This window comes from Oncorhynchus masou, chromosome 5 (genome assembly GCF_036934945.1).
Source record: "Oncorhynchus masou masou isolate Uvic2021 chromosome 5, UVic_Omas_1.1, whole genome shotgun sequence".
Lineage (NCBI taxonomy): Eukaryota > Metazoa > Chordata > Actinopteri > Salmoniformes > Salmonidae > Oncorhynchus > Oncorhynchus masou.
The window spans coordinates 56,914,700-56,934,026 of record NC_088216.1 but is presented as its reverse complement, the minus strand read 5'-3'; the positions used below and the strand labels follow the sequence as shown (position 1 = coordinate 56,934,026).

Below are 19,327 nucleotides of genomic sequence, written 5' to 3'. Positions count from 1 at the left end.
TCGCCTTTCCGATTGTTTGGGGCATCCGGAAAAAAGCTTGTCCGGAGAAGACAAGGTGAGCGATACCATCCGTCCTATGTCATGCCAACAGTAAAGCATCCTGAGACCATTCATGTGTGGGGTTGCTTCTCAGCCAAGGGAATGGGATCACTCACGATTTTGCCTAAGAACACAGCCGTGAATAAAGAATGGTACCAACACATCCTCAGAGAGCAACTTCTCCCAACCATCCAGGAACAATTTGGTGGTGAACAATGCCTTTTCCAGCATGATGGAGCACCTTGCCATAAGGAAAAAGTGCTAACTAAGTGGCTCAGGGAACAAAACATTGATCTTTTGGGTCCATGGCCAGGAAACTCCCCAGACCTTAATCCCATTGAGAACTTGTGGCCAATCCTCAAGAGGTGGGTGGACAAACAAAACCCCACAAATTCTGACAAACCAAGCATTGATTATGCAAGAATGGGCTGCCATTGGTCAGGATGTGGCCCAGAAGTTAATTGACAGCAAGCCAGGGCGGATTGCAGAGGTCTTAAAAAAGAAGGGTCAACACTGCAAATATTGACTCTTTGCATCAACTTCATGTAATTGTCAACAAAAGCCTTTGACACTTGTGAAATGCTTGTAATTATACTTCAGTATTCCATAGTAACATCTGACAAAAATATCATAAGACACTGAAGCAGCAAACTTTGTGAAAATTAATATTTGTGTCATTCTCAACTTTTGGCCATGACTGTAGTATACCTCTCTGGTATGTCTGCTGCCATTTCAAAACAGATGCAACATTGATAGTGTGACATCAGTCTACCTCATTTTAAGTTTGGGTGTTTCACACATCACCATGATCATATTACATCATGAACTGAAATAAAAGTGACTGTTCTCATGCAAGTTTGTATAAATATGACAGACGAGGAACATTTCATCCTTTTTAAAATGTTATTTCGCCAATTAGCTTCTGCCGGCTGGTGTCAGACCATGGCAAAATTGGTTTGACTTTGGATAGCCTATCTCTGAGGATAGTTAGGGACTGTCAATAAATTGCACAATGTAAATTGGAGAAAATATTTATCTCATTCAACGCTTTCAATATTTGTATATACATTTCTAAAATGTATAGTTGGATCTTTATAAGTCATTGAAATCTGGAACTATTGACCTTTTAACCTCTCTAGGGTCCCACCTGGCCAACATCCAGTGAGATTGCACAGTGAGATTGCATTTCATAGCTGAAACACTTATATCTCTGTTCAATCTAACCCTGGAATGTAATGAAATTTGTCCTACCACTTTTAAAAGGGGGAGATCCAACTCTTAAATAATTATAGGCCAATCTCAAAGCTGTCACCCCTGGTGAAAATACTTGAAACCCTTGTAAGTGAACAGCTGAAAGAGTTTTTATTTACTAACTCTATTTTTATCAATGTACCAATTGGGCTTCAGGAAGAAGCATAGCACAATTACAGCAGCCATGAAGGTTTTAAATTATATCACTGAAGCTATTGACAAAAAACAGCACTGTGTCTCGCATTTTATTGATCTCTCTAAGGCTTTTGATACAGTTGATCATGCTATACTAAGGCAGAGATTGTCGAGTGTAGGTCTTTCGGAGCATGCAGTTGCATAGTTTGCTAACTATGTCTGATAGAACTCAGTGCACTCAATTTGATGGGCTTATGTCTGTTAAATTGGCTGTCTTGAATGGCGTGCCCCAAGGCTCTGTACTTGGTCCTCTCTTATTCACTATTTATATAAATGATTTAGACAAAAATGTCCAAAATGCACAACTTCATTTTTAAGCTGATGATACTGTTATGTACTGTTGTGCCTCGTCTCTTACAAAATCTTTCCAGAACATGCAAACTGCTTTTTATACTGTTCAACATACCTTGTGTCAATTGAAGCTTATCCTCAATACTGACAAAACTAAACTAATGGTGTTTTCTATTGCAAGAAATAGACCTCTGAACTTTTCACCTATTACTACCTGGGAAAGGAGATTGAGGTTGTAACCTCATATAAATATTTTGGAATTTTAATTGATGACGGTCTCTCTTTTAAATTGCATATTCAACAACTTACAAAAAAAATTGAAGCTGAAATTGGGATTTTATTTTAGGAATTAGGCTTTAATAAGGTTTTTCTTTTGAAGCCAGAAGGAGGCTAGTATCAGCTACATTTATGCCTTTACTAGACTATGGGGATATTTTATATATGAATGCTTCCGCTCACTGTTTGAGATCAATTGACACTCTTTACCATGGCACTTTGAGATTTATTTTAAACTGCAAAACCCTTACGCACCACTGCAGGGTTGGCTGACCTTCTCTAGTCACAGTCACTGGTATACTTTTATTTACAAAGCCATTTTTGGTTTACTACCTTTTTATTTGTGCATTTTTATTGTTTAGAAATGTGGTGGGTACTCTCTTCGTTCGCTGGACTTTATCCTGCTAACTGTTCCAAATGTCCCAACTGAATTTGGTAAAAGGGATTGCATGTACTCTGCGCCATCGTCTTGGAACACCTTACAAAATACTTTTAAACTGGAAGAACTTGTCCCGATTGGTGTTTTTAAATCACTGATGAAGGATTTTGAGGCTGATTCCCTGACCTGTCAATGTTTTTAATTTTTCTGTTTTATACTCTTGTGAATTCAATGGTTTTTACTAGATTACTTGTAGTTTTTCATGTTGTCTTTCTGTAATTTGTTTGTAATGACTTGGTGCTGCCTATCTTGGCCAGGGCGCTCTTGAAAAAGAGATTTTAATCTCAATGAGCCCTTCCTGGTTAAATAAAGGTAAACATTTTTTTTTATCCTATCTTCTGGGCCTGAGTGGAAGGCAGTTTAATTTGGGCATGCTTGTCATCCAAAATTCCAAATGCTGCCCCCTACCATAGAGAAGTTAAAATATTGTCCCATGTACATTATGTAATTGCTGCCAATGACTGGAACGAATTGCAAAAATCGCTAAAGTTGACGACCTATATCTCCCTCACTAACTTTAAGCATTAGCTGTCTGAGCAGCTTACCGATCGCTGCAGCTGTACACAGCCCATCTGTAAATAGCCAATCCAACTACCTACCTCATCCCCATATTGTTTTTATTAACTTTTTTTGTTGCTCTTTTGCACACCAGTATTTCTACTTGCACATCATCATCTGCAGATCTATCACTCGTGTTAATTTGCTAAATTGTCATTACTTTGCAACTATGGCCTATTTATTGCCTTACCTCCTTACTCCATTTGCACACACTATATATAGATTTTTCTATTGTGTTATTGACTGTACTTTTGTTTATCCCACAACAACTCTGTGTTGTTGTTTATTGTCATACTGCTTTGCTTTATCTTGGCCAGGTCGCAGTTGTAAATGAGAACTTGTTCAGCTGGCCTACCTGGTTAAATAAAGGTGAAATAAAAAAATCAAATTTATAATTTACTGATGGTCCATAACTAGCCCCATAGGGATATCAAATGTCAAACCAAATTGACGGAGGGCATTACGATTGGGTTCTGTGCAGCTGTTCTCTGATTGTATGATTACTTGGGTGCTGGGGGCATGAGGGCAGGATTAAAATAAATCCAACACATAGAAAACTGTTATGGTACCCTTCATTCCATGATATACCTCAGTTTCGGATGAGACTGGATGACTCAAATGATCCAATTTACAGCTTGTAGTCAATTTTGACACGATAATAAATGTGTCAGACACATATCAATGCCACATATGCCATTTTCAAAACCAGAAGTTGCTTTTTAGGGGCAGTATCTTTTTAAACAAACAATAATAAAGCATCCTCTCTATCCCTGTTTTGGGACAAAGCTGAGGGGTAGTGCTGGAGACAGAGCTATAGATGCAAGGACTGACCATCCATGAAATACACATTATAGTTTTTACCATGTTTTTAGGCTATTGTGTTTGTTTACATTTACTACAAGCTTATACTTTGGCTTCTGATGGGGTACAACAGTTGAACTAAGCTCTTGAGTCATAAGTAATATTCTTCAAGAATCAATGGGTACATTTATTTAATTCAGGAGTCCAAAATTGGATGAAGCGACTGCAGATTGCCCCTTTAATGTTGATGTAATGGACTTTTTTCATGACACAGACTGCACACACTTATGTATCACCCAGCTGCATAAACAATGACTAAAGTGTCTCATCTTTACATCAGAGGGGTATACAAAGCAAGATCAAGGAGTTAGTCAGCCAACTTGCCTAAATATTCTGAAATAACTTTAGATTTTGTTGAAAGATATGAAATTGGCAAAAACTTTAGCTGTCTTGTTGAATCAGAAAATCAACAGTTATTTCTGGTTGTTTACGAAGTTAGCTGGCTAACTCATTGATCCTGCTTTATAGTAAACCCCTCTGTTATGTCTGCTGCTGTTGCAAAACAGATACACCATTGATAGTGTGACAAGTCTACCTTATTTTAAGTTTGGGAGTTTCACGCATCACCATGATCATATCACATCCGGAATTGAAATAAAAGTGACTATGTTCTCATGCATGCTTTATCTAAATATGACAGACTAGGAACATTAAATCTTACTTGATTGAAATATTAGTTTAATAATGTTGACTTGAATAACATGTTAGTAAACAGTGTAATTTATTGAGGCTATCCATGATGACACTTCATCAGTGGAATGTAATTATTCTGTATGGATTTTATTCAACTTAATCTGATTACAATCAAACGTGGGTTTGTTGGTTGGTTTTGTTTAGGCATAGATGTATCTGAAAATAGATCTAGTCATAGTCCTACTAGTTATGGGAAGTTCTGCTCTTGTTACTGACTCTGATCTTTGACTCATTTCATTCATTTGAGTCAGCAATGCCCAGAGCACGCAGGACCCACCTACTGGCAAACGATGAACTGAAAACCCAAAAGAGTAAGATTCTACGAGCCTCTCATTCACATTTCGTTCACCATAGGGCAGGGTTCCCCAACTGGTGGCCCGCAGGCAAACGAGGGTGGTTTTATTTGGCCCCCCAATTTTTCTGAGCAAAAAAACAATAGGTCAAGCATAAATTGGCTTTAAGTCAGGGCATTTATATTTATTGTGCTTCGCTGAGCAGAGCTGTTGTGAAGGAAGTTGTCAAGGAAGTGAATTTGTGTCAACCAATTATGTCAATGCCGAGCTATACAGAGTCCTCCCCATTGTACAGAGCTCAATTTGGCCTATGCATGCCTCCGGAGGCTCCGCAATTGCTTCACACCATCCATATGAAGCCTGTCTTTAAAATGAAGGAGTCGTGACTCTCAGTCAGTAAAAAGAGTAATTCAAAATGAACCAATCTTTAGTGAACTGCACACTAAAAGGCTCTGCATGGTCAATTGTCATCTTCTGTGGCCATACAGCATTTACTGCATGCGGCCTCCGCAGAAGTCAGAGAAAACATACTTTTTGCGCTTTGCAGAGATGTTGTCAAGGAAGTGAGTTTGTGTTTATACAGGACCTCCCGCCCACACCTACTGTCAACCAATAATCTCAATGTGGAGCTAAACTGCGCCCTCCACATTGTTACATTTGAAAGGCTCGCAGCAATACGCTACAGAGCTTGATTTGGCCTCTGCATGCCACCAGAAACTCTGCAATTGCGTCACACCCTCCGTCCACAATTTCGGATCAAGCATAAATGGGCTTTTAAGGCGTCCTACGTGAGCTCTTGCGGATAGGAAGATGGATGAGGAAACATGCAGGGTGAGGTCGGGGAACACCCTGGAACGCCGTCATCGGATGACATAAAACGGCACTATATCAGGTGGACCCTGTCGTCTTAAATTATTCATGTTTTCACTGCTGCGCACCAACGTGCAGGTAAATCGTCAAGACTACGAGCTATGATTTGGACGATTCTTTTGATTGTCCAGGGCATCCTTTTCTTATTCATACTTGTTTCGAAACGCTCTAGGTGAGTACCCTTTTCTAAAATCACTGTTTTATTCGATTTAATTTCTACTTTTGCAATGCATACATTGAACATAGCATGCATGCTTTCTGTATAATACGGTATTGTAGCCTTTTCAAACTTGTTTTCACCTGTGGGCATATTTGTTTAGCCTACTTATTAATATATGTATTGCCTACCCAGTATAAACTAACCCAGCATAAAGTAGTATTTACCATAAACCTAAAATAATCTAAATAGATCTTGATAATATCATAGTTGTATTGAGCGATGTATATAAATGAGCGGTCGCCTGTCAATCATTTTTGAGAGGCACAATTTAGATAATTCTGAGTTAAACCTAAAACCAATGGATTTACTATAAGAAGTAAACAACATGACTTAATCTGTTATTAGTGGCCTGTTATATAACAATTTATCCTCCCACTCAACGCTGTGTTTGGAGTTTGGTTAAACAGCCAGACTTCTGTCGAATTAAGGACTATTTCTGCTGGCCAGTTAAATGTAATCTTGCGTGTCTCAAAGATTTTGTATCAAAGGTTCATGAAGGCACATCTGTTTTCATCCTTGTTGCTGTATCCTTGGTTGTGAGGAACTGATGGAGTTGTTCTATACTAAATGTTAATGGGAGAGTTCCGGCTTTAAAACATCCTAGAAAAGCTGTATATATTTTACACACAGCTGTGTTACACAATGTACTGATAAGAGCCAGGCATGCAAATATTGATTAAATTGATATATGGGTACAGTCACTATATTAAAATACAAAATATGTGCAATCAGTAATGTTGATATGAACAAATATAGGTGTGAATATTAGGTGTTCAAAATGAATTGTATTCTGTTCTTTTCTATACAGGTCAGAGAAAGAGCCACCTTTAGACAAAGGAGTTATTCCGTGGTTAGGCCATGCCCTTGAGTTTGGAAGAGATGCTTCCAAGTTCCTAACCCGTATGAAGGTGAAGCATGGTGATATCTTCACGGTAAGAGTGGCGATATCCTCCTGACACCCAGCAATTAATTTTGGGCCCCAATTCTTGGTCCATATCTCTAAGGCCATATAAGCCACAGTATTAAGTCCTGTTGTCCCTTTGAGATGACATTCTGGGCTTTTCAATGATATCACGTGTGAAGGTGTGACTTTGACAACGTTATCTTCCTGGTTCCTAAAAAAATGGCTGCTGTCAAAATTAGCACATTTTATAGAAATTTGAAAAGAAGTGTGTAATTATTATTTTTGCGACTTTGATATTCAAATTGTTTTCTAGTAAGTGAATACCTCAGGAATAGTTAAGTGAGTTGTCAGGACTGTGTAATATTTTTTTCACATTAAATAAGAGCTTATATCCTCTGTAGTGGACAACCGGATGCCGCAACTATGTTTTTCACCTACTGTACCCATTGACTGTAATGTTAAATGTTTTCATATTTATGTCCTAATGACCGTTACAGGGGACAATTTTGTACTTACAATATAAGATAAATAACAATATTTTACAAAATCTCAATCTTAGTAACGTTTTCATTTCACCCCAAACACTTTTTTGGGGTCTCAGGAGGACATAAAACACTAGCCTCAATATCATCTATGTAAATGTACCTTAACCTGATCATCTGTTCTTGGCTTAATTCTCGAATACATCTACAGTAGATTAAATTCTTCACCATTCAAGGTGAGTGTTTGTTTGTGTCACCCTTATTAATTGTGTGTCTCTGTGTGTGTAGGTGCGTGTGGCTGGACGTTATGTGACAGTGCTGCTGGACCCCAACTCTTATGATGCTGTGATAGAGGACTCTGTGTCCCTGGACTTCACACGCTATGCACAGGTTCTCATGGACAGGATCTTTAGCCTGCGGCTCCCCCATCACAACCCTGCAGTAGAGAAGGCCATGATGAAACAGTACGTCCCTATCCTTATCCCTAGCACATTGTCACTCGCTCTTTTATGTGGGCAGCCCAAAAACAGCTCTCCATGCATATTGATATGGTCAGAGTTCAAAATGACATGTTTTAAATAAGACAATTGAGGACAGCCTTATCCAGCCAATAACTGAATCCTTACACAGGTATAATACACAACTCTGCGTGTGTAAAGTTGCTGCCTGGCTCCACCGTAGTCTAAATCAAAATGTTTCCCTCCCTGAGACAGAGGTGTCTGGGACCAGGGAATACTACATCAACCATCACAGATATCACTACCATTAGCGTAAGATGGTAAGCAAGATCACAACGACAGACATGGACGCTCTGTTCCTAGCTCCTAGCTCCTTGTTGGTTATTACTGCACTGTTGGAGCTAGGAACATAAGCAGTTCGTTACACCCGCGATAACATCTGCAACATATGTGTACACCAGATGGAGGCTCCTCAGAGGAAGAAGTGAAGGACCATTCTCCTCAGGGAATTTCATAAAAATAAAATAGTGAAATATTTAAAAAGTTATCATTTTTTGATAAAACTGTACTAAACATATCATGTCACCAAATAATTGATTAAAACACACTGTTTTGCAATGAAGTTCTACAGTAGCGTCAGCAGCACTCTGTAGGGTAGCACAATAGTGTAGCCTGAGGACAGCTAGCGTTTGTCATTCTCTGGGTCCATTGACTTCAATACAAAACCTAGGAGGCATATAGTTCTCACCCCCTTCCTCACCCCCTTGCACAGTAATTATGACAACTTCCGGAGAACGTCCTCCAACCTACAGTATCAGAGCTCTTGCAGCATGAACTGACATGTTATCCACCCAATCAGAAGATCAGAGAATTAATCTAGTACTGAAAGCATAAGCTACAGCTAACTAGCACTGTAGTGCATAAAATGTGGTGAGTAGTCGACTCAAAGAGAGAGAGAAAGACAATAGTTGAACAGTTTTGAACAAATTAATTTATTTTGAGAGAGAGCGAGAGAGATTTGGCTAGCTATATTTGGCTGTATTTATATTTAAAAAAAGGATGCTACGTTAGCTACGTGGCTTTTAGTTTTATTAATTAATGCCACCGGAGCCCACCGGTGTAACTGCTTTCTGACTTTACACTGTAGTGCATGATTGTAGCGGGTTTACTAACACGTTAGTTCGAGTAGCTATGGTGACTATGACGTGACAACGATGTAGGCTGTGTGTAGCAATTAGAGGTCATGAAGGTTTGGCTTGGAAAGGTTTTTTTGCCTGGTCAGACAGCTGATGTATGTGTTGTGCACTGAAGTCCACAAGCGAAGAGGAGGAGAAGAGGAGAGCGCGTAGATAGTTGTGAGAAGCAAACATATATATATATACAATGAGCAAAGTGATCATGCTGTTTTAATGTGGCTGCTATGAAAGTGAACTCTGTTTGCGTGTGATCAGGGGTGTATTCAATCAGCCAATTCTGTTGTAAAATGTTTCTTAAATGGAAGCAAACGGAACAAAACGGGGATAAACATACCTACATTTGTCTAATAGAAAATCACATTTGCAACTGTTGGATTAATGATTACACACTAGATCAGCTAGATGCAGGCAAGAGTGTGAAAGGCAGTATTGAATGTGTCACTATCTGTCACCTTGATTACAAAAAATTATTTTGACCCGACATTGTAAACTCGTTCATAGGCTCGGTTGAAGCAACCTCGTGATGGGTACAGGGAAAATGTGAGTACCTACAGTGACTTGCAAAAGTTTTCACCCCCCTTGGCATTTTTCCTATTTTGTTGCCTTACAACCTGGAATTAAAATTGATTTTTTGGGGGGGGTATCATTTAATTTGCACAACATGCCTACCACTTTGAAGTTGCAAAATATTTTTTATTGTAAAACAAACAAGAAATAAGACAAAAAAAACTGAAACTTGAGTGTGCATAACTATTCACCATCCCAAAAGTCAATACTTTGTAGAGCCACCTTTTGCAGCAATTACAGCTGCAGGTCTCTTGGGGTATGTCTCTATAAAGCTTGGCACATCTAGCCAGTGGAATTGTTGCCCATTCTTCAAGGCAAAAATTCTCCAGCTCCTTCAAGTCGGATGGGTTCCGCAAGTATACAACAACCTTTAAGTCATAACACAGATTCTCAATTGGATTGAGGTCTGGGCTTTGACTAGGCCATTCCAAGACATTTAAATGTTTCCCCTTAAACCACTCAATTGTTGCTTTAGCAGTATGCTTAGGGTCATTGTCCTGCTGGAAGGTGAACCTGTCCCAGTCTCAAGTCTCTGGAAGACTGAAACAGGTTTCCCTCAAGAATTTCCCTGCATTTACCACCATCCATCATTCCTACAATTCTGACCAGTTTCCCAGGCCCTGCTGATGAAAACATCCCCACAGCATGATGCTGCCACCACGATTCACTGTGGCTATGGTGTTCTCGGGGTGATGAGAGGTGTTGGGTTTGCGCCAGACATAGCATTTTCCTTGATGGCCAAAAAGCTCAATTTTAGTCTCATCTGACCAGAGTAGCTCATTCCATATGTTTGGGGAGTCTCCCACATGCCTTTTGGCGAACACCAAATGTGTTTACTTATTTTTCTCTTTAAGCAATGGCTTTTTTCTGTCCACTCTTCCGTAAAGCCCAGTTATGTGGAGTGTACGGCTAAAAGTGGTCCTATGGACAGATACTCCCATCTCTGCTGTGGAGCTTTGCAGCTTCTTCAGGATTATCTTTGGTCTCTTTGTTGCCCCTCTGAAGCCCTTCTTACCTGGTCTGTGAGTTTTGGTGGGAGGCCCTCTCTTGGCAGGTTTGTTGTGGTACCATATTCTTTCCATTTTTTAATAATGGATTTAATAATGCTCCATGGGATGTTCAAAGTTTCTGATATTTTTTTATAACCCAACCCTGATCTGTACTCCTCCACAACTGTCCCTGACCTGTTTGGAGAGCTCATTTTTCTTCTTTGTACCGCTTGCTTTGTGGTGTTGCAGACTCAGGGGCCTTGCAGAACAGGTGTGTGTGTGTGTATATGTATATATATATATATATACTGAGATCATGTGACAGATCATGTGACACTTGGATTACACACAGGTGGACTTTATTGAACTAATTATGTGACTTCTGAAGGTAATTGGTTATGCCAGATCTTATTTAGGGGCTTCATAGCAAAGGGGTGAGTACATGTACACGCACCACTTTTCTGTTTTTAATTATTTTACATTTTTGGAAACATTTTTTATTTGTTATTTCACTTCACCAATTTGGACTATTTCGTGTATGTCCATTACATGAAATCCATATAAAAATCAATTTAAATTACAGGTTGTAATGCAACAAAATAGGAAAAGTTGCAAGGGGGATGAATTATTTTGCAAGGCACTGTAAATGTATTGATGTTACATTGAGCTGAGTGGAGTGAATGGAATATGAATGACAGTCATCCAATATGCTGTAATAGAAATAAGGCCATGCTCATAAAAAGGTTTGAGGAGGAGGCTTGAAGAGCTGGGCATCTTGCATTATCTGAAATAGGTCCACAGAATTATACATAGGAGGGAGGCTTCTATGGAGGAACCTTTAATGTCCTTTGAGCTAGCTACCTAACAAGCTTGTGTGTGCAGAGTGGCACCAAAATTCAAAACACGTCTTATCAAAACATGATAATTCGGCCTATAGTATTCTTAACTAGCATTGAAAAAGTTAACCCATTCTTCTCTAGCCACTTAAAAATATCTCTCCCTATCTTCTGAATTGAAGAGGGGAGGGGCAGGTCACCTAAACACACACAGGCTAAGATTTTCATCTTGTAGGCACACACTGACAAAAGTTTGAGGGACAGAGTGAGGACTTTGCATAGGTACTTTGTTGCGTTTTGTTGTGGGACTAGAAAAAAATGGAAGGTAAAATAACATTATTAACCAGTTCCCATGCTTTTAAAATAATGGTTCTGTTCTGGAATAATATGGATCACTTTAATTCCAGGTTCAGTTTCTGTTCCTTGAAAATGTCATTATTTTCCAGTTTTCTGTTCTGTTCCCTGAACCAGTTCCAACCCCTGGTGCATACAACAAATGTGCTCACCCCCCACCATGCTGTTGCTGGGCACTGTTGTGGAACTACCTCCGTCTATCTCAGCCATATCGTCATTGTGTTGGTTACAGTGCTATAGTGCTTACTTGGCTCTGTGTAGTGGATTTTGAAACCACAGTATCAGTGTTTTGTACCCTGCCACACATGTTTACTACACAGACATAGGATAGTGTTTCTTAATTCTAGGACCACAGGTGTTTTATGGTGTTTTGCCACATTCATATAATTTAGGTAGGAGGGAATTACGGGTTTGGTCTTGATGATGAACGTTCCTCTCTCTTGACCTTAGTTTCTTGACTTAAACCTTTGTGTCCTCAGGCACTTTGAGGGGGAGAGCCTGTCCTGCCTGACCAGCACTATGCACTGCCATCTCCAGTCCCTGCTGCTGCAAGCCCAGAGGCCCTGTCACAACCAGACTGACTGGAACACGGACGGGCTCTTCAGCTTCTGTTACAGTCTTCTCTTCAGGTATTTTTGGAGGAGTTCAAATTGTCATGGAAATTACCACTAAGGATTTAAAGTTAAATGATCAGGTCTTTAGTATCAAGGCCGGAGAGGTTACAACCAACTTAATACTCTAAGTACAAGTTTGTCAGAAGCCCTGAAGGGATGCTCTCCCTTCAGCACTCTTTATAATCATGCACAAACTAGGTGTCTCTGCTCTCAGGGTGCAATAAGCTGATCATGACCTTGCACACACAGTTTCTAGGCGTTGGGCAAAGTAACAATGTGTTCCCCTCTTTGTGTTCTTCTATCAGTCCCTTCCCTGAGAGCAGTCACAGAACATCCCAACACAATAATCAGGACTCAATACGCTACATGCATTTGCAGAGACACAGAGGACACTAAAAATGTCCACTACACTCCCTCTTTTTTTGTGTGAATTTTGCCCCTTTTTCTCCCCAATTTCGTGGTATCCAATTGTTTTAGTAGCTACTATCTTGTCTCATCGCTACAACTCCCGTACGGGCTCGGGAAAGATGAAGGTTGAAAGTCATGCGTCCTCCGATACACATGCAACTCACATTTCCTTGTGCTCCTGTAACAGAATCATGTACTACAAGAGAGCAGTTATTGCTACCATTCACCAACATACAGTGGGGCAAAAAAGTATTTAGTCAGCCACCAATTGTGCAAGTTCTCCCACTTAAAAAGATGAGGCCTGTAATTTTCATCATAGGTACACTTCAACTGTGACAGACAAATTGAGAAACAAAATCCAGAAAATCACATTGTAGGATTTTTAATGAATTTATTTGCAAATTATGGTGGAAAATAAGTAGTTCTTGGTGGTCAGCAAAACCTGATATGGTCCTCTCCAACAAGGATCCTTCCAGCTCTTTCTTCTGTAGTCTTTTAACACCATGAAGTCTTCAGGGTACTGACAATGTTCAGTTCCTCCTGATAGGTTGGGCAGAGAAGTCTTCACCTATGGGAAGAGTCTTAAGAACATTGTTAAGTGAGACTCAGTATGCTCCCAAGTCTTCTTCCATTCCTTGCAACGGCAACCTCTTTTGAAGAAATGGCGTGTTAGTCATTGTCATGGGTTGCCCTGTCAGCACCCCATGGGGAGAGAGACCAGTCACTGTGTGGGATCTGCCTCTCATGCTCATTAGTGCCAAAGGAAGCACCTTCACCCATGTCAGGCTTGTTTCACCAATCAGTTTAATCAATACATTTTTTAGGGTTTGCTTTTCCCATTCTACCGCATCCCCAGATTGAGTATGATAGGAACAATGGTTTCTCAAATCAGTCTGGAAAGTCTTTTACTGGGACTGAACAATCTCATCCACAAAATGTCAACCATTGTCAAAGGCGACTTTGACAGCAGACCCCACCTTGGTATGTATGATCTCTCTCAGAAGAGCCTTTGCCACAGCTGCTGCTGTAGCTTTCCTGAAAGGAAAAGCTTCAATCAACTTTGAAAATATGTCAACAATCACCAAACAATATTTGTTCCCCTCACAAGGGGTCAACAAAATGAAGTCCATTATCAAGTGCTCAAAGGGGCCCTCTGGCCAGGGATTGGACACGTAGGTTACTGAAATGCCGCATCCAACATTATTAGTCATACAGATCACACATTTCTTACAAAAAAATTCTGCAAACACAGTAAATCCTACTGTACTCCAATAATTTATTTACAAGATCCACCATCCCTCCTTTTGACACATGGTCTTGACCATGTGACAATTTAACAAGGTATTGGAAAGTACAATGGGGCATGGCAGGTCTATTAAAATCATCAAAGCCATACACCTGAGGGGTCCTTGTGGCAGTATTCAGCCCACGCCTTATCTCAGTCGCATCAGCTGCTGCCTGCAAAACAACAACATTATTAGGAGAGAAGGGGTTAATGGGAACAGGAACTGCTGCCATCTGTAGAAAGGGGAAACAGAGGAGGAAGCAGCCAGCTTGGCTGCACAATCAGCTTTAACGTACATGCTCTGGTTAAACCAAATAACTCTGCTGCATGAGCAGACAAGTGAGGGGGAAGTCTAGCACTTTCCACAGTTTGAACAGTGGTGACAACTGCATAACCTACTAAAGGTTCACCCTTGTCGTTCCTGAATTAAAAAGAGGAACGTCTTTTTAAGGCCAAGCCTATGTCTACAGTCCATCTCAATGGTCAATGGGTTAAGCACAGTATATATTTTCATGCTTAGAGTAGTATCCCACATGCATATAGCCAACTCCGTGGTACTGTGCCAACACAGTAGACATAAACCCATGATTCTCAGAGACAAAAAGATGGAATGGTTTGGTGTGGTCAGGCAAACCCAAAACGGGGTCAACAGTAGAGCCTGCTTTAACTTAATCAAGGCTAATTCAGTCTCAGGGGTCCATTCCACCACTTCAGACATTTACATCTTTCTGCCATGAATGTCTTGGCATGTGACAAATAAAGTTTGATTCGCAATACAATCCTGAAGAGGCTGTACTGTCTCCTCATAGTCTTTCAAATATGGGTGGCAGTATCCAGCCACTCCCAACAGCGACATCATGTGCTGCTTAGTAACAGGTTTAGGCAGGGACTTTAAGCTTGAGGCAATATCTTTAGAGGGGGCGTGACCATCAAAAATAATGTCATGACCAAATATTTAACAGAACTTCTACATAACTGCATCTTAGAGGGGACACCGTTGACCATTTTCGGCTAAGAAAATCAACAATGCCTTAGTATCTTCATGACAGATTTCCTCAGATGAGGAACAGAACAACAGGTCATCAATGTATTCAACCACAGTACTACATCCAGAGGGAATACAACCTTCCAGGTTCCTCGCCATTTCCTGGGCAGAAACGGCAGGTCATTCAATGTAGCCTTGTGGCATCACTGTCCAAGTAATTGTTTCTCTAAGAAACGTAAAAGAGAACCAAACCTAGGGTCAACAGGGATGCTGACAAATACATTAGCCAAAACTCTAACCAAAAAACAATAGCTCCCTGGGGGAACTTGGGAAATAATAGTAACTGTGTTCAGCACCAAGGGTGCTCTTGCGTGAACAGCATTCTTAACTGTTGTAAAATCTTGCACAAAATGGTATTCACCAAATGGCTTCCTAACAGGTCAAATAGGAGGGTTACACAGATAATTTGGGGATGGGATCAAAGACCTATTTTCAACCAGGGTCTCATGGATGGGAATAATACCCATTTCTGCTTCTTTGCTGAGAGGGTACTGATTTTTTTTATATGGTCTGTGATTATTCTTCGGGACAACTTTCACTGGGGTGGCACCTCTCATCTTCCCAATATCAATCTTGGAGACAGCCCAGAGCTGTTCTGGCACAACTCCCACATACTATGGCTGGATGTAATCTTGAGACACAACTATCATATTCTCGGTAGGAATAGGTTATTTCTTTGGTATCGTTCGGGTGGTAGCCCAGAAAGGAGAAGAAGGTTGCTGTTGATGGTGACCACTTCCCATCACCTTCCCAGGCCGCCCAATCAGTGGCTGTCATCACACTCTTCATCCAAGGGTAAACATCTCTACGTTCTCAATTATTCATTTAAAAAAATACTACAGTGTGGGACAGCACCTGTTACTTCATACAGTGCTCTCTGTCAGACAGCAAAACTCCGGCACCTGTAAATTCCTCACCGTAGTATATTCCATCAATTGTCACTTCCATTCTGCTTTTCTGCTTTGTCCATCTTTGTTGATATTCAGGGTCTTCTTCACACGAGGGGACCGCTGCTGTGCAGTGAAAATGTTCTGGGACCTCCCATGCACAGTGGTGTGGAGAGGTAAGTGATCTCTCGTAGTTCACCTTCCACCTCAGGATCGTTCAAATGCCAGGCATAATAACACTGGGACATGCATGGGTATATCTCATTTGTAGGGGAACGGAGGGAAAAGCCTTCAGCAGTGTATACAGCGGTCAGATTTATCTTGCACATCAGATCTCTTCCCAGGGCAGTCGGAGGAGTACAGATTTTTTTATTTAGAGGGGCAGATAGCAGCCCCGGTGTCTACTAGGAATTGAATTCCTATCAGGGGATTTTCAGCAAGGTGGTAAGTTTCAACATCTAGCATGTGGTTCTTCATCATCAGTCTTCTTCTGTTTCCACCTCATCCTATGTTTTTTCCACCAAAGGGATTTCCAACCCTTACATCTTCAGGTAGTCCTGGCCATTCCCATTCACCCTGGTCATCTCCATCACCAGGACAGTCCCATTGAGATAATGGTGCCGGAGGGGATGGCTGCCGTTTTACGGGCTCATAACCAAATGTGCTATTATTATTTTTTCACATTGTAACTTATTTTGTACATAATGTTGCTGCTACAGTCTCTTATGACTGAAAGGAGCTTCTGGACATCAGAACATCAATTGCTCACCTCAAACTGGACAAAGATTTTTTCTTGAAAGAGTCCGACGCGAAGGATATACTGCTTACCCGAGACCAGGCCCAAATCCCTGTCATTTACATGAAGAAAAGACTGAGATACAGGGGGCGGAGATCGGGGTACCTTGTGAGAACTTGTCGCCACTACCATCCGTCCTATTGGCCAACGTGCAATCCCTGGAAAATAAACTGGATGATCTACAATTAAGACAATCATACAAATGGGACATTAAAAATGGTAATTTCTTATGTTTCACAGAGTCGTGGCTGAACGACAACATGGATAATATAGAGCTGGCTGGGTTTTTCATGCATCGGCAGGACAGAGCAGCTACGTCTCGTCAGACGAGGGGCGGGAGTGTGTGTCTATTTGTCAATAACAGCTGGTGTGCGATGTCTAATTTTAAAGAAGCCTTGAGGTATTGCTCACCTGAGGTAGAGTACCCCATGATAAGCTGTGGACCACACTATCTACCAAGAGAGTTTTCATCTATATTATTCGTAGCCATCTATTTACCACCACAAACCGATGCTGGCACTAGGACTGCACTCAACGAGCTGTATAAGGCCCTAATAAAAAAAAAAAAAAATGCTCATCCAGAAGCGGCACTCCCAGTGGCAGGGACTTTAATGGAGGTAAACTTAAATCTGTTTTACATCCTTTCTACCAGCATGTCACATGTGCAACCAGAGGGAAAAAAACTAAATTTGGCAAATCTAACCATATTATATCCTCCTGATTCCTGCTTACAAGCAAAAACTAAAGCAGTTAGTACCAGTGACTCATTCAATACAGAAGTGGTCAGATGACACAGATGCTACGCTATAGGACTGTTTTGCTAGCACAGACTGGAATATGTTCCGGGATTCATCTAATGGCATTGAGGAGTATAACATTTCAGTCACCGGCTTCATTAATAAGTGCATTGACTACGTCGTCCCCACAGTGACCTTACGTGCATATCCCAACCAGAAGCCATGTACTACAGACAAGATCTGCACCTAGCTAAAAGCTCAGAGCATGTGCAGACCAATGCTCAAGTGTCTTCATTGACATTTCCAACCTCTCCCTGACTGAGTGTGTAATACCTACATGTTTCAAGCAGACCACCATAGTCCCTGTGCACAAGAAAGTGAAGGTAACCTGCCTGAATGACAACCACCTCATAGCACTCACGTTGGTAGCCATGAAGTGCTTTGAAAGGCTGGTCATGGCTCACATCAACAGCATCCTCCCGGACACCCTAGACCCACTCTAATTCGCATACCGACCCAACAGATCCACAGATGATGCAATCTCAATCGCACTCCACACTGCTCTTTCTCACATGGACAAAATTAACACCTATGTGAGAATGCTGTTCATCAATTACAGCTCAGCGTTCAACACCATAGTGCCTACAAAGCTCATCACTAAGACCCTGAGACTAAACACCTCATCTGCAACTGGATCGTGGACTTCCTGACGGGCCGCCCCAGGTGGTAAGGATAGGCAACAACCCATCTTCCACGTTGATCCTCAACACGGGGGCCCCTCAGGGGTGCATGCCTAGTCCCCTCTTGTACTCCCTGTTCACTTACGACTGCGTTGCCAAGCATGAGTCCATCACCATCAATAAGTTTGCTGATGACACAACAGTAGTAGGCCTGATCACCGACAACGATGAGACAGCCTATAGGAAGGAGGTCAGAGACCTGACAGTGTGGTGCCAGGACAACAACCTCTCCCTCAATGTAAGCAAGAAAAAGGAGCTGATCGTGGACTACAGGAAAGGGAGGGCTGAAAAGGCCCCCATTATCATCGACAGGGCTGTAGTGGAGCGGGTCGAGAGTTTCAAGTTCATTGGCGTCCACATCACCAACAAACTATCATCGTCTAAACACACCAAGACAGTTGTGTAGAGGGCACGACAACACATTTTCCCCCTCAGGGGAGGCATGGGTCTTCAGATCCTCAAAAAGTCCTACAACTGCATCATCGAGAGCATCCAGACTGATTGCATTACCGACTGGTATGGCAATTGCTCGGAATCCGAACATAAGGCGCTTCAGAGGGTAGTGTGTACATCCCTGGGGCCAAGCTTCCTGCCGTGCAGGACCTATATCCTAGGTGGTGTCAGAGGAAGGCCCAAGCAATTGTCAGACTCCAGTCACCCAAGTCAGACTGTTCTCTCTGCTACTGCAAGGTAAGCGGTACCACTGGAGGCTCCTCAACAGCTTCTACCCATAATAGATACAAATTACCCCAAGCCATAACGCTGCTGAACAAATAATCAAATGGCCTCCCGGATTATTTATATCAACCCCCCCTCCCTGCTCCCTTTGTTATTACACTGCTGCCATTCGCTGTTTATTATCTACGCATAGTCACTTTACCACTACCTGTATGTACAAATTACCTTGACTAACCTGTACCCCTGCACATTGACTCTGTACCGGCGTTCCCTGTATATTGCCTTGTTATTGTTATTTTGTGTTCCTTTTATTTAGTTCTTATTTTCTTAACTCTATTTCTTGAACTGCATTGTTGGTTTAGGGC

The 19,327-nt window shown here is 41.3% G+C and overlaps 1 protein-coding gene across 2 annotated transcripts in view; it reads left to right on the top strand.

The window, feature by feature from the left end:
* The first annotated feature begins 5,593 nt into the window (after positions 1–5,593).
* LOC135539926 (prostacyclin synthase-like) overlaps positions 5,594–19,327 on the top strand; it is a 28,097-nt gene continuing 14,363 nt past the window's right edge. Inside the window, exons 1-4 of one of the 2 annotated variants that reach the window (XM_064966191.1) lie at positions 5,594–5,938; positions 6,795–6,918; positions 7,661–7,836; positions 12,252–12,401. In XM_064966191.1, the coding sequence (XP_064822263.1) occupies positions 5,868–5,938; positions 6,795–6,918; positions 7,661–7,836; positions 12,252–12,401 (521 nt within the window). In that variant the 5' untranslated portion in view covers positions 5,594–5,867. The remainder of the gene's footprint in view (positions 5,939–6,794; positions 6,919–7,660; positions 7,837–12,251; positions 12,402–19,327) is intronic. The other variant, XM_064966190.1, reaches the window with a different exon arrangement.